At 40.8% G+C, this 15,665-nt stretch overlaps 1 protein-coding gene across 10 annotated transcripts in view; it reads right to left on the minus strand.

Moving 5' to 3' along the window:
• Nucleotides 1-15,665, minus strand: part of WDR33 (WD repeat domain 33) — a 95,139-nt gene that overhangs the window by 5,467 nt on the left and 74,007 nt on the right. For all 10 annotated transcript variants that reach the window (XM_069975331.1, XM_069975324.1, XM_069975323.1 and 7 more), the window contains 10 exons: nucleotides 13,974-14,128; nucleotides 13,797-13,875; nucleotides 13,596-13,706; nucleotides 11,874-11,968; nucleotides 11,161-11,247; nucleotides 10,935-11,074; nucleotides 9,399-9,551; nucleotides 7,058-8,749; nucleotides 1,228-1,333; nucleotides 83-476 (listed from right to left, as the gene is read on the minus strand). In XM_069975331.1, coding sequence (XP_069831432.1) covers nucleotides 83-476; nucleotides 1,228-1,333; nucleotides 7,058-8,749; nucleotides 9,399-9,551; nucleotides 10,935-11,074; nucleotides 11,161-11,247; nucleotides 11,874-11,968; nucleotides 13,596-13,706; nucleotides 13,797-13,875; nucleotides 13,974-14,128 — 3,012 coding nt within the window. The remainder of the gene's footprint in view (nucleotides 1-82; nucleotides 477-1,227; nucleotides 1,334-7,057; nucleotides 8,750-9,398; nucleotides 9,552-10,934; nucleotides 11,075-11,160; nucleotides 11,248-11,873; nucleotides 11,969-13,595; nucleotides 13,707-13,796; nucleotides 13,876-13,973; nucleotides 14,129-15,665) is intronic.

Here is a 15,665-nt window from a genome sequence, read left to right on the forward strand (position 1 = left end):
AAGGTGGGTTTAGACTGCTCTATTGCCAAGCTACGGCACCCCCCAATGACATGAATGTACTATCTGATGACATGTAACTCACCTATCATCTCTTTGTCCCCGGAAACGTATATCTTCAGAGTCCCTGGCATACTGCTCATCAGAGTGTCTCCTTCCCTCCCATCTGCTTGGATCTCTCCCTTCTCTATCAGGGAAATCTCTATGATTTGAGGCAAACTGCGGGCCTGAACCACCACGCCTCCACTTTTCATCTTGCGACGGGGGGCCACTACTTCTCCCATCAAAGTCTCGTCCTCTTGGTCCATAACGATCATCTGGATGGAAATCATCTGAGCGCTCATGTACCTCAGAGTGTGGACCCCTTCTGTCAGGTGGTCCTCTATTGTCTCTAGAGTCTACCCACTCTGGTCCACCTCTGAAAGGGCTTGGCTCACGCCTCCGATCAGACTGATGATTTGAAGGACCACGCAGGTCACCTAAACGCCCAAAACAAAATAAAAATTCTCTGAATCTGGAATGTATAACATCGTGCACAACTTCAAAGACAACAAATATACTAAATAATAGATTTCTAATCCCTAAAAGCTAAACTGGGATTGAATTGTTAAGTTTTTTTTTATCATAGTTTTTTTTCTCCACCAATCTTTACTTCCTTTATAATGTCAGAAAATATTAGAAAGAAAAATGCAGAAAAAGGCAGGCAAAAATATCCTGTCAAATCCCAAAATGTTACATTAGGATTTCACACTTGTATTGCAATGGCTGAAAACCACTGCAAATTTCTGGAACACATCTCAAAATCCACAACTTGCATACGATCTGGTGCAGATTTTTTTCTGCTCTATTTACTGCTAAGTCACAGAAGTGTAAATGCAAGGTTATGCTAACAAACTATTTATTGGGCTGCACTATCTCCCCCAGTAAACTGGATGTGCTGCTGACATTGATGGGAGTGAATGGCTGCATGATCAGTCCAGCATTTGGTTGCACAGCCCTTCACAGCCAAAAACTGAGCCGTGTAAAGGCTCCCAAGATGAATACTGACAAACTTGTACATAGTCGATCAACATTCATATTAAGCTGTCATCTGCTCATGTAAAAAATAACAAAAAAAGAAAAAACAAAAAAACAAAAACACAACTTTGTTTCAACGATCTTAGATCGCAAGAAAAACCATTTACTAACAACAACAACAACTAACAAATACCATGAGAGACAATAAAATACCTTTGTTGGGGCTGGGACCTTGGCCCAGTGGTGGTGGACGTCCTTGAGAGTTCGCCTGACCTCCTAGGCCCGGTAATAAAGGAGGAGGGGCCTGGCCTTTGCCACCCTGAGGAATAAATTAAATAAAGGCTTACAGTAAAGCCTTAATACAATTTTTACCATTCACCTTTTGCATATTAAAAAAAATAAATAAAAAAAGACCAAAAATTGGCTTTATCTGGATGAAACCCTCTAATATTGGGTTTGCTTTTACATTTTTATTTCCTCATTACTGTTTTGCAGAAATAAAGTACAGGAACATTAACAATATTACTATATGAATAGCTGATTATCATCTGCTTTGACTTGGACTTTCCATTTCTCCTGTATGTGTATTTCACAGTAATATATAGAAGGGAAAAGGATGGATTACATTTTGTTTCTTAATGTTAGGCTACGTTCACATCAGCGTTTGACCATCCGGCACCATTCCGTCTACCTTTTCCATTTTGGAGTAAGTCGGATCTGTTAAAATCCCCATAGACTCCCATTATATTTTAGTGTGCTCCGTTTGCCCTAATTGTGCTCCGTTTGCATGCAATCCGTTCAAGATCCGTTTTTTTGAACGGAAGAAAAAATAGTGTTTGCAGTATTTTTCTTTCCACTTAAAAAAACGGATCACGAACGGAAAGTGCACTTCCATTTTTTTTTTACATTGTAGTCAATGAGGACGGATCTAAAACGGAAGGTATTTCCGTTCACATCTGTTTTTTTTATCCGTTTTTGCACTGAGCATGCCCAGAAGCAGCAAGAAACCATAGAAGAAAAATAAATGGATATAAAAACGGATGCTGACTGATGCAAACCGATGTACAAAAGTCAGTTTTTTTAAGCCAAAATACAAACGGACCATTAAAAAGAGATGAACATTTTGCAATCAGTTTGCATCAGTCTGCTCATCAGTTTATGCTCATCCGTTTAATTAATATAGACGGATCCGTTAGAAACAAAGAAAAACGCTAGTGTGGCCGAGCCCTTAGGGTTTTTTTTTTTCATCAATGTGCACTGCAACATATGTTTATCCACAATCAAACTGTTGGATATGTTTTATATATGCAGAATTGCATTTATTCATGGCTGAAAGATTATGAGACTGGCTACACATGTCCAGCAGAGTGTAGGGATGCCTGCCTGCCCTTGTACTGAATGTTCATTTTAGTCTGCACAAGAGTTGGAGGCACAGGGAGGACACTATTGGATAAGAGTAACAATGGCAGCTCTGCGCTGTTACAGGGGCAATGTGTGAGGCCACCAAATGATTACTGCCTAAAAAGTGAGTAATGCAATGTAAGCACGGAAGACAATGGGTAAATTACCATTTATGTAAAGATGATTTTAAGGTTTGATCACAACAATTTAAATGCAAATGACAAGCTTATTATTTCTTTCTCATCTAATCTATGTGCTGAAGGTATAAAGGTGTCCATAGACCTGACCTTAAAAGTTGATGAAAGTGAACAATTTTGACCAAGACAATAATTTGTGGACTGAAATTTAAGCCCATTCATTTTAGCCAACTGATAACAGACTTATTGTCTGAAAAGAAGTCGACCATGTTTGAAATTACTGAGTGACAGCTGGACGAATAACCACTTGTGAATAAAACATATACTGGGAGAAGAATATTCCTTGATTGTTCGTCCTTTGCCCGGTGACATTGATCATGTACTGGCAGGTCGAACAAATTTAAAGGTTAATGTGGAATTAAGTGTATGGCTGTGAGGATCAGACAATTGTTTAACGGTTGTTCTACCATCAACCTACTTTTATCTAATGTGTATGGCCACCTTAAAGCCTTTATGTCTTCACAGATTTAATTATTTTTTGTTCATGTGGGATCTAAAGAAAGCAACACTTAAAAAGGTGCTCTAACAGCCAAAGCAGCCTTATACACTAGATGCTAAAGTTGGCAAAATCTCCCACTAGTGTTGGGTTTGGCCAACACTTAAGGTGTATGGGGGCCTCCAGATTCTGGCATGATGGATTTTCACTTTCCAACCCTTTTGTCCTGGGAGGAATAGGCTTGCACTAGAGCAGTCTGGCGAAAGCCTATTACTCCCCATAAGGAACACATCAACTATCATGTGTATAGGGAGAACGGGAAAGATCTGTGTATATGGGACTGCAGACTCATTTGTTTATAGAGAGAAGTTTTTAAGGTGTATGGCCACCTTAATACAATAAAATATTAGACTGCGCTCGGCTGGCTTTCTAAAGGGGAAGGTGCTACAGGATGGAAAAATGTTGAATACAGACAAACTAGAAAATGTAGGCACTGAAATTTACTTGTATAGTATATTATATAACATACTGTACAATTATAAACTATGGCACCCCTCTGATGGAAAACATGATCATCATTACCTCAAAGGAAATGAATTCTAGTAAATTATTGTAGTTTCAGAGGCCCAGACAGACAATATAGGTACTGATTATGTACATTAATGCAACAAAAACCCAAATGTAGAAACACTGCCTTATTGTACCTGCTCCATTATGTGCAAGAAATCAGGAGTGGAGGGGTTAAAAGAACACAGAGTAAGAATAATTCTAATGATTTTGAGGCACACAGTCAAGGAAACTACAGCCCAATACAGAGCTGGAACACCAAATGGCATGTCTGCATGTCTTAAGCAGCAGACAACTAGTTCCAGTGCCAATGCCATCTCTGAGTAAAGGAAATAGAAAGGCAAGGCTAGTCTGATGAATTCAGATCTCTGTTGCAGCATGCTGATGGGAGGTTCAGAGTGTTTGGACAGTAAGGCTTATCCTAGCATGGTTCATCTATTCATGGTAACTGTTTTTTAGGACACTTGGATACTTTCCACAGGACAGGGCACCATGCCACAAGGGTCATATAGTCATGGATTGGTTGCAGAAACATGACAGTGCCTTATGCCTACAGAACATCTCTGGGATAAAGTAGTTCTGTTCAGGGCCCGTTACTTCAGTACTTTGCGACAACTGTCAGGACAACTATCCTGCCTGCATAAGCCAATATTCCGGCAGAATGATTTCAACACCTAATGGAATCTATATCATGATGAACTGCTGGAATTCTGAAAGCAAAAGGCGGTCAAAAGTGCTACTAAATATGTGTCTCTCATTAAGTGGCCATTTAGTGTAAGTTGTTGGCTAGGACCAATTACTAAAAAAAAAAAACTATACTGAGTCCCCTCATTGCCGTATATAATCCCTTTGCTTCATAGCATGTTGTGCACCTAGTCCCTTTAAAAGGATGCTGACAAGTAATTTGAGTGTTTTTTTTTTTTGTTAGGAATGGGCCTTGTCGTGCATTTTCCAGTCTCATTTGGATCCAGTGTGTCTTCTCCTTTCCAGACAACAGTGGACCCTTTTTAACATAAATCTACCTTTTCTCACAAAAATGGGGAGTTAGGTGACTTGTTAAATATAAATTCAGCAACTGAAATAATGAATAATCATTTACAGCACAAGTCGTAGCTGTTGTAGTAACAGTACCATGATGTATTGTAAAGGATTTGTGATTCTGACTTAGGCTACTATACTGAAAACATGGGGATCTACATATACACCTCATTAAATAAGTTCAAGAGCCTGGATGCTTTTCTTAAAAAATATAATATTACAAGTAATGGGCACTAGATTACATGTGATAGGAAATTGATCCAGGGATTTATTCTGATTGCAATTTTGTAGTCGGGAAGGAATTTTTACATTGGGATGGGGCAATTGGCATCTGCCTCATAGGGGTTTTGCCTTTAACTGAATCAACAGAGTTTTTTTTAGGATGAACTTGATGGACTCGTCTTCTTTTCAACCTTAGGGGGTTCATACTGAGGAATTCTAGCGGATAATATCCGCGGAATTCCGTCAGCTGTCCGCGTGCCTTGACATGTCACTTCTTTCGGCGAATAGCAGAATACGCCGGCCCATAGAATGGTGTCTATGGAGCCAGCAGAAAGGTGCGCGGCCAGCCGATGGAACTCCGCGGAGTTTATCCGTGAGAATTCCTTAGTATGAATCCACCCTTATTAACTATGTTACTTTTAAAGATGAGCGAACCTCGAGCATGCTCGAGTTCATCTGAGCCCGAGCGTTCGGCATTTGATTAGCGGTGGCTGCTGAAGTTGGATAAAACCCTAAGGCTAAGTGGAAAACATGGATATTGTCATTGGCTGTATCCATGTTTTCCAGACAACCTTATAGCTTTATCCAACTTCAGCAGCCGCAGCTAATCAAATGCTGAACGCTCGGGTTCGGATGAACTCGAGCATGCTCGAGGTTCGCTCATCTCTAATAGTAACATAGTTAGTAAGGTTCATTAACAAGGTGCATTTCTGTGTTTGTGTTCTTTTCAAATGGATAATTAGTGCACAATGTGAACTTTTCTGTGTGTTATACCATAACATTCATATACAAGGAAACTACTTCATACATTTCTCATATAATGCCTTGTAAGCTTTATTCATTAGCAGTCAGCATACTTCCACAGTTTTGCCATCAAGCAAGTGTTGTGCTATACAAGCAAAGATTTTAGTAATGCATTGATGGATATGCCCAATCTTTCCATGGTAAATATATTTGGTTGTGCACTATATAAACCCCATCAATATATTTTACTTACATGCTGCTGCCTTAATAAACTAACAAGAATTTTTACTCAGCACTATAACCTTTGCTGTAAAGACTGAGATAATTTTTGACAATCTATGCACTGTATAATAGTATGGCTATATACACTTCTGTACGTCGTCACATAACAGCATTACCATGCCCTGCAATGCAATGTCCTCTGTCTGCTGATGTCTCTAATAACAGCATCAGCAAGACAGATTATAGGAGGTGGAGGGTGGGGCTTAGTATGTACTCCATGCTTAAGAGAGGTGAGAAAAAGACTTTGTACCTGCATCTGTGAGGATATGCACATCTATGTATAGTAAATAAAATCAAAGATTCCCTCTCATCTCTGAAGGAGTGCTTAGTGTGACACTTTTCTTGCAAACCCAGTGCACCTGTAACATCTTCTCCTCCAACATGCTATCTATAGTAGTGTACTTGATAAATCCCCAGCACAATGTCAGACTGTTCAATGCTTAGGGTAACCCTTTTCTAGCTGTCCTGCTGTTTCTTTCATCACCACTTACATAGCCCCTTGCAAAAAAAAATCAAAACCATGCATGATATATAAAAATCTTTTGAACCAATGGACACGCTTAAAAGGTGTTATTGTGATCCTGTGGTGCATTCTGGTTTTGTCTTGAATAAAAAACCTGTTCAGTGCAGAGACTTCAAATGATGCAAAATCTTTAAAAATTTATTATTATCAGTGGATCTCAAAATACTTTTTTTTGTATAAAAATATACTGTATAAATCTGTAAACTCAGCATTATCCATTTACAGTGCAGGCACACATTCACAAAGTTTTACTAAGGCAAGTCTTGAAACAAGCTGATACTTCCTTTTTTGCACATTGTCTTCAAATTTCCTCTCAGAGGTAATACTATCTTAAGGTTTATTAAAGGTTTTATAGTTAAACTCTATAGAATAGTAAATTGCCATGTATATTCAGTTATGGCTGGCTCAAAAAAAAAACAGTGTTAAAATACAGTCAGCAAAAACACTTTACGTAACAGACTCAAAGTCAGTTTAGAAGCAGAAAGTGATTTGCTCTAGGTGGCCTGTAGTGCAATGGATTCAGAAGTTGAAAGATCACTAGGCCCTAAAGACCACTTTCAAATAGAATAGTATTTGAAATTAGAAATGGCGTCTTCTATCAAAATATTTCCTGTCATTATTAAAGGAAGTTACCTGGTTAAAAGGCCTAGGACCATCTCCCAGTAATGGGGTTTTCTGTTGTGATTGGTGGGATGCCCTTGGATTCTGCGAATTGTGAGGACCTTGTGAATTTCCTGTGGGACCTTGGGATACTGACTGTCCACGGGTATCTTGAGAAAGTCCCAAATTTGACCCTCTGCTCTGGGGACCTCTCATTTCAGGAGGACCACTCATATCCGGGGGTCCTCTAACATCTTGAAGATTTCGAATGTCTTGAGGACCCCTTATATCTTGAGGGCTTCGTATGTCTGGAGAAACGTGCAGATCAGATGGCCCCCTACTGTCCTGAACACCTCTCAGGTGTTGCTGGCCGCGCATATCATGCGGCCCTCTTATATCAGTTCTTCTTATATCCTGTGAACCACGTACATCAGGTCTCATGTCGTGTGGGCCTCGCAAGTCATGAGGACCACCCCTCATGTCCTGGGGACCACGCATATCAGGACCACCCCTCATGTCAGGTGGGCCACGCATATCAGGACCACCTCTCATTTCAGGAAGGCCACCCCTCATTTCAGGAAGGCCACGCATATCTGGACCTCCCCTCATTTCGGGAGGGCCACGCATGTCAGGACCACCTCTCAAATCAGGAGGGCCACTCCTCATGTCAGGAGGACCACGCATGTCAGATCCACCCCTCATGTCAGAAGGGCCACCCCTCATGTCAGGAGGCCCACGCATATCTGGGGGTCCTCTCATATCCTGAAGTCCACGAATGTCTGGAGGTCCACGCATATCCTGGGGGCCACGCAAGTCTGGAGGACCACGCATGTCAGGGGGACCGCGCATGTCATGAGGGCCGCGCATGTCATGAGGGCCACGCATGTCATGGGGACCTCGCATATCTGGGGGACCTCTCATGTCTACAGAACCATGCATATCAGAAAGTCCTCTCATATCCTGAGGCCCACGCAAGTCTGGAGCCCTGATGTCCTGAGGGCCATGTATGTCTAGAGGACCTCGCATATCTGGGCCACCCCTCATGTCTTGAGGGCCACGCATGTCAGGAAGACCTCTCATATCTTGAGGTCCATGGATTTCAGGCGGTCCCCTCATATCCTGGGGTCCTCTCATGTCCATTGGTCCTCTTACATCAGGTCCATGTCCCAGTAGTGCACCTGAAGGGCCTCTCAAATCTTGTGCTGGATGCCCCATAAGCATTCCCTGGTTAGGACCTTGCTGGACACCTCTAGGAGCAACACCCATTAAAGGCCCTTGAGGGCCAGGCCCTCCCTGCATCCCGTGATGGGTCGGTGGAACTCCTCTTGGACCTTGTGGCATTTGAGGAGCCAAATGACCAGGTGGCCCAGGATTACCAGGAGGACCCTGAGGTCCCATAGGTCCAACTGGCCCAGAAAGTCTAGGCATTCCAGGATGCATTTCCTGAGGTCGTATGTTTTGAGGACCTGGACCCATGAAACCTTGTGGACCTGCAGACACTTGAGGCCCTTGTGGCCTGAACTGTCCTTGAGGCCCATGCTGCATATTCATTCCCATTGGTTGTGATGGATGAGGCTGCTGGAAATTTAGCGGTGGCTGGGACTGGGGTCCTGAGGAAGGAAAAGCTGAAGGAACTTGTGGAGGTGCCCCTAAAGGCGATGCAAGGCCTTGGGACTGCCCTGGAGCTTCTGCTTGCTTCTGTGCTATCCTTTCTATCTTTAATTGCTGCAAAAAGAAAAACAAAGTGTAAACTACAAAGTAGTATGCAGGGAAGCATTACTGTCATGTCAATATATAATAGACCTTATCCAATGAGTAAGGCTGAACAAATTGTACAGATCACATTTCATAAAGCAGAGTAGAGCCACCACTAAATGTTTAAAGCTAGATTTCTAATATAAAATTTTACAGAATGAGAAAAGAAAAGAAAACAAAAAATATAGGAAGAAGTGGTCAGCCTGAAAAGGAAGCCTTAAAAAGAATTACCATGTATGGACAACCATGTCACAGAAGTGGAACCCTGTCCTAATAGAAAGGGTTGCTAGAAGGAGCTAATTTGACCACATATTACAAAGTTCCCACTTTTCAGTAGAAACAGCTAAACATTTTTTGTAGGGATTGTCATGATGTGTATATCCTTTTAATTTAATTTAGTTCTCAGTATAATTAATCCATAGGTGCAGTTGGGCAACCTTAACCAATCTCTCATTTAAAGACATTAAATACAGGAGAGTATACGGCATATACTGGTCCTCGACTTTCTGTGCGACATCACATGTCCAAGTCAACTTAATTCCCACTAAGATCAATGTAGTGCTGTAAACTGCATTCACAAACTATAGTTAACATGGCATCACACCAGAAACGGACATACCTCAAGCAGCTGGGGATTGGTATACTGTAGAGCTGCCATCTCTTGTTCAATTTCAGCCTGATTCTTTTTCTTTTCATCAGATTTTACTTCTTCTTTCCGTTCAGGGACAGCTTCTGAAGGAGGCATGAGGGGCACTTTATTCTGCAGCCAGGCCTGAAATTATTAATAAATAATGGTATTTTAGAGTTTTTGTAGACAGAATGAATACAAATGACTTCTAAAAGTTAGACAATTAGGAATTTCTTTTTAAATAAAGTTCAGTTTGTAAATTCTGAAAAAACACTTGTAATAAAACAATTAGACTTTTCCCATAAATTAATGATGGTTAGAATTATATAAACTGTTGATTGTAAACACTTGCTTTTGTTTCATAAATTCAATTACGGCATCCTTGTAAAATTTCAAGACTATATAACAGTATGGTACAATACAGTGTAAGCAAATTAAATTATAACATTTTTAAGCTAACGTTAGATGCCAGTGTATCTGCTTTTCGATTGTTAGGCATTTGAACTATTTCCAAAGGTAGTCGGCAAATGTTATAAGTAGCTAGAGATATGAATGGAGATAACAAAATGTTTGGAACTGGAAAGGTCTATAGCATAAGACATAGTAAATGCTAATGGTAAAACATGAAGAGTAGGGGGCAATAAGATCTACCAAATGGTGGGAAACAAAGTAGTAATTAATCTAGCATGATTGGCTACATTCTTGTGGATCATAATGAGCAGATTTCTTATTTTTTTTAATACTGTGTTTTAATAACACAGTAAACAAGGGAAATTTAGGCAGCACATCTATGACTCCATTCACACTGCAGGTTGCACGCTGCGTGTGGCTTAAGTACAGACAAAAAAACAAAAGGTGCAACAGCAACCCACAGGTGCAAGGGCTTACCGTATATACTCCTCCGAGTGTACACACGGTAAACACCTGCTCTGTACATATTAAAAATTAAAAATATACATTTTTTATTTTATTTTTTTAAAGTGAAGATCTTAGCAAACTATTTGATCAAACAGAGTGTACCATGTCGCCACGTTAAGGCCTCCCCAGAGACACAGTCCCAACTCTAGCATTTTCACACTAGCAATGGCCTCTCCTGGGCTGAATAAGCCTACAACTGGGCAGATAGGAGCCAAATGATCTCTTTTATAGCACTCCTGGGACATGGGTGGAGTACAAGCCAACAGGATTTAGCCACACCCCCCACATTCAACAGAAAACAAGGGAAATTTTTATATTTTAATTTCTAATATCTACAGAGCAGGTGTTTACCGTGTGTATGCTGGGAGGAGTATATACGGTAAGCCCTTGCACCTGTGGGTTGCTGTTGCACCTTTTTTTTTTTTTGTCTGTGTTTAATAACACAGTATACTATTCCTGCTATAATGATCATGGAAACTTTGATGGAAATATTAAAAGGCAATGGAGTTGTTGGAGTTTGGATTTATGACCACAGAAGCCATGACAATGTGATCATAGTCCACTTTGGGTAGCTGTGTGGTGATGCTAGAGAGATAACATTTGACTAACTTGCTGAAATTGAGCAGGTATAGGTTTGGCATATGGGACTTTCTTCTGTGGGACTTTTTTCTGGTCCTTCTGCATCACTTCATCCATTCCCCAGTCCAAGCCTGGGATTGACATTTCCACTGAATTAGTTTCTTCTTTACCTATAAAATAAGACAGTAAGTTTACACCAGGTGGCAAATGAAAGGTAAAAAGACGGGAGACACAAGCAATGCTCCAATTATCTTACCCATTTGTTCTTGTTCCATTGCCATTTTCAGTTGTTCCGGAATACCCATACCAGGTATAACTGCTAGGTTGTTTGGCTCAACATCATCTAAAAAAGTACACAGATTACTTGTGATTAATACCAACTTTGCCTAATTTATAAAAAACAAATGTTCTTTTAGGTTCTTGGGAAAGCTAAGGGCATGATAACACCAAACCATTATAGGCTGTACTTGGCCGATTACTCTGGCCATTCTAGCCAAGAATTGTTTGGTGCACTAGGGCATGTTAAAAGGCAATGATTAGCCAACAAGTACAATGTCAGGAGATAGTGGTCTTAAACATGACCTATCACAACAATAACAATCCATGTAATCGAAGCAGTGGCAGCAGACTGCTCCTATCTTCTATGGGCTACCCGGACGATTGCAGGATTGTCCGGGCAGCCCCTCCAACTGCTCCCTACTCAATGGCTGTGTGTGTAATTGGACAGACAGTGTGTGTGTGTGGGAGGGGGGGGGGATGAGGAGCAAGCGAGCAATGACCTGAAAGGTAGGTGCTCGCTTGCTCCTCAGTTTTGGGCCGTGTACTAGGGCGCTTAAGCTTTGCCCAAGTCTTTGTACTTCTCATTAAAAAGAACCAATGCAATGTTTTTGTTTGTAGCAATCAGTCAAGGTCAAAACATGTCAAAAGTTTGGAATTGACAATGCCAAATATGTAAATATAAGTGGTTACCATATTCAACACCATCTTCTGACATGCCAGGAAGAAGATTGAGATTATAGCGATCTCTCATTTTGTCCCCAGGACGATTTCTGGTCCAGAATTTACTAGATGGAAAATAATGTAGCAAATTAGAACACACACAAAGCAGCAACCTGCAGTAAAAAGCTTCATAATTCCTAAAGTACTCAGTCATGACTTTTTTTTGCCTATTTAAAGGGGTTGGCCACTTTATAGTAAAATAGTTCAGTGTATGGTATTAGTAACTGTACTCACTGTATATACTGACAACAGCTCCCTGTGTACCTCATGGATCTAATACCAGACTGGTTTGTTTCTGTCCATAAGATGGCCGACATGGAGGAGCATGTGACCATACCCCGCCCTCTGTGTCCTCCATAGACATATACAGGCTGAGTGATGGACCCTGGGGGCGGGCCATGGTCACATGCTCCTCCATGTTGGCCATCTTATGGACAGAAACACATCAAAGCAGTGCAGTAAAGACTGGAGGAGGGGAGCCTGATTTTAGCTGTATGGGGTATACAGGGAGCTGCTGTCAGTATATACAGGGACTACACTTACTAATACTGTACACTAAACTATTTTTACTATAAAGTGGCCAACCCCTTTAACCATGTAAAGTGTTGGATAGCGGATGAAAAACAAGTTAAAATATACCTAAAGTGTGGTTGACAAGTTGATTACTGCCGTTTTTTTTAACTGGCCATGAAAATATCTCAAAAGAATGGTAAAGACTTGATCAGAGATCATTAGGAATGCACATGGGCTGGATCGTTAAGAACACTGTGCAAATGTTCAGCATGGAGAAAATGTTCAAGTGGCATTCCTAATGATGAAGAGGGTGGGGAGGAGGGACGGAGGGGTGGTGCAAAGTTAGGGCACAGATATTCTAAGCCAAGCCTGTAGGGCACGGGGCTGTAAGTTTAAAAGTAGTTTTTTAGGACTATAACTGCATCGCCTGCTGAACAGACCGCAGGACAGATCTTGGATTAAAAGCAGCTATCCGAAGGTACACTTTAACTTGTTTTTAACACTACTCAGAATGAGATCTGTTCTGAACAGATGCCAAACACATGTGAATCTAGAGTTTCACAAAACTTTTGACATGTCAAAATATTTGATCGGTCTAGATCCGAGTGTTCAGACCTGCACCAAACGGGAGATAGAGGCGGAAGACAGCTCTAAGCGCAGTCCTCTCCCGCCTCTGTCACATGATCAGCCGGACTTATAATGGAGCTCTATGAAGCCCGACTGATAAGTCTGACTGATTACGTGACACAAGGCCGGGAGATGACCGCGCTTAGTGCGGCCTTCTCCCGCCTCTATTTTCCGATCGCTATGGGTATGAATGCTCAGACCCATCAAAACTTTTGACGTGTCTCTATGACATGTCAAAAGTTTTGTGGAACACTTTCAGTTTTATTTTACATCTCGCACTGTCCCAAGTTATACGCACAACATGTAGTGTTGCTACACTAATAACTATGTGACTGCATGGGAAAATGTGACTGTTTATTATTACAGTTTATGTTTTCAATGCAAGTAATGGGACAGGATGTGCTTATTTCTGGATGACCTTCTCTCACTCAGAAACCAAATATGTTTACACTCTGTGACTGCTGTGTATTATTTTTTTTCTAATCCTAGTCTTCTTTTAACATGATCTGTCACAAAAATCAAAAAGAAAACAATCTGCATAATGCTTATTACCTGGTATGGTCATTAGATCCAGAACACAAAATATGGCCAAGAGGATGCCAGGCAAGACTCCAGATCATTCCTTCATGTGCTATCTCCATACCACCCACTTCTTTTTCCACACTTAAATAAAAAATATAAAATTATAATAACCTTGGGCAAAATGGTACAAAAATCAATCCAGTGATAACGAAAGCGGAAGCAAGTACGTACCCAACATGCCAGAACAACAGTGAGCCATCAGAACCACCACTAGCAAACAAGCCCTCGTGTACTGGATGCCACGCTACAGCTACAATTTAAAAAAAAAAAACAAAAAAAAAAACTAAGATCACGCATTAAATGGGATCTGGATCACTGTTCTATGTTCGCAAAACAACATTTTCTGACCTGTTGCCTCTTTTTTGTGTCCTCTGAAAACCTGAAGCTCCTCCCGAAGATTACGGATGTCAAAAAGCTTGCAGAGATGATCACGTGAGGCAGTGAGCAGCCAATTTCCATTCAAGTTCCACTTCACCTCCATTACAGTATTCTTATGAGCATGTCTAATTTGACACAAAAACACTTCATTTATACCCAATAATACTGTGAGACAAAGAATAAATTTTGGATTCTTTATATTTACAGTTGCTTATTCACTTATTATCATTTAAAGAGGAACTACTGTTTCTGGGAAGAAAAAAAAAAAAAAGTATAAAAAATGATGAAATTATGAGACTTTCCTAAAACACATTAGAAAATCCAAAGACTTGTCTTAGTGTCAGGAAAGCAGGTTTAAAGGAGAAGTTTGGCAAAATAAAAAAAAAAAAAAAAAAAATTGAGTGCCAGCAGGGGGTGAGGAAAACATAATAGAGAAAGTATACTCTAACCACACCCTGTACCCACGCAGCGCCACATTACCAGACTCACAGACCCCACCGGATGTCATTTTCTCACAGCTTCTGTGTATGTCACAACCCGTTGGGAAAGAGTAGGATATAGCCCGTTCAGCCAATCAGTGAGTGTGCCACCGCAGTCGCTGGCTGGTTGAGCGGGTCATCCATCAGCCGGGTCTTCACGTTGAAGGAGACATATAGAGTTCAGGCAGGGGTCCTGGAGTAGGACGAGGTGCTGCGTAGGCACAGGGAATGGTAAATATACGTTCTTGATTATGTTGCCCCCCCCCCCCCCCAGCTGCTCTTTAACGGTTAGTCTACTAGTGGAGGATGTAGCACAGGGAATGGTAAATATACGTTCTTGATTATGTTGCCCCCCCCCCCAGCTGCTCTTTAACGGTTAGTCTACTAGTGGAGGATGTAGCTGCTTGTAAAGGGATAATCTACTAATGGAGGACACATCTGCATGTGAAGGGTAATCTGGGTCTCTACTTCAGCCAGCTTGCAGCAGCAACAGCAAGCTAAGAAGAGGGGATACATTAAAAAATTGTTTTGCAAATTAAACATGTTTAGGCTATGTTCCAACTATGTATAAACAATGGCTGTTATTTGCCACGGAAAACAATGGCTATTGTTTTCAGTATCAAACAACAGCCATTGTTTTAAATGAAAAATTGCATTGAAGTCTATGGACAATGAGCTGAAATGAATGACATGAACATTATTTTGACAGCCATAGCCAAACAATTTTGGTGTTCAATACATTGTGTCTTTGTTTGCATTGACTTCAAAGCAAATCATTGCATTATGAACAGAATGGCCTTTGTTTTAATTGAAAATAGTCTATGAACATAGATTAAGGGTATAAACCCACACACCGTATAAGCAGCGTATTTACTGCTGCGATACGCAGCAAATACGCAGCAAACACGCAGCAGATTAGATCTAAATAACTGAACATAGCATCAAATCTGTACCAACAAATCTGCTGCATATTTGTTGCGTATCTGCTGTGTATACGGTGTGTGGGTTTGTACCCTTAAAATGATTTTGGTTTTTCATTCATTTATGAGGTTATCCCAGAAGTGTTAGGGCCCTATTCCACCGGACGATTATCGTACAGATTATAGTTAAATTGTTCGAATCTAAACGATAATCGTTCGGTTGAAATGCAGTCAACGATTAACAACCGAACGAGAAATCGTTG

This window comes from Dendropsophus ebraccatus, chromosome 6 (assembly GCF_027789765.1).
Source record: "Dendropsophus ebraccatus isolate aDenEbr1 chromosome 6, aDenEbr1.pat, whole genome shotgun sequence".
Lineage (NCBI taxonomy): Eukaryota > Metazoa > Chordata > Amphibia > Anura > Hylidae > Dendropsophus > Dendropsophus ebraccatus.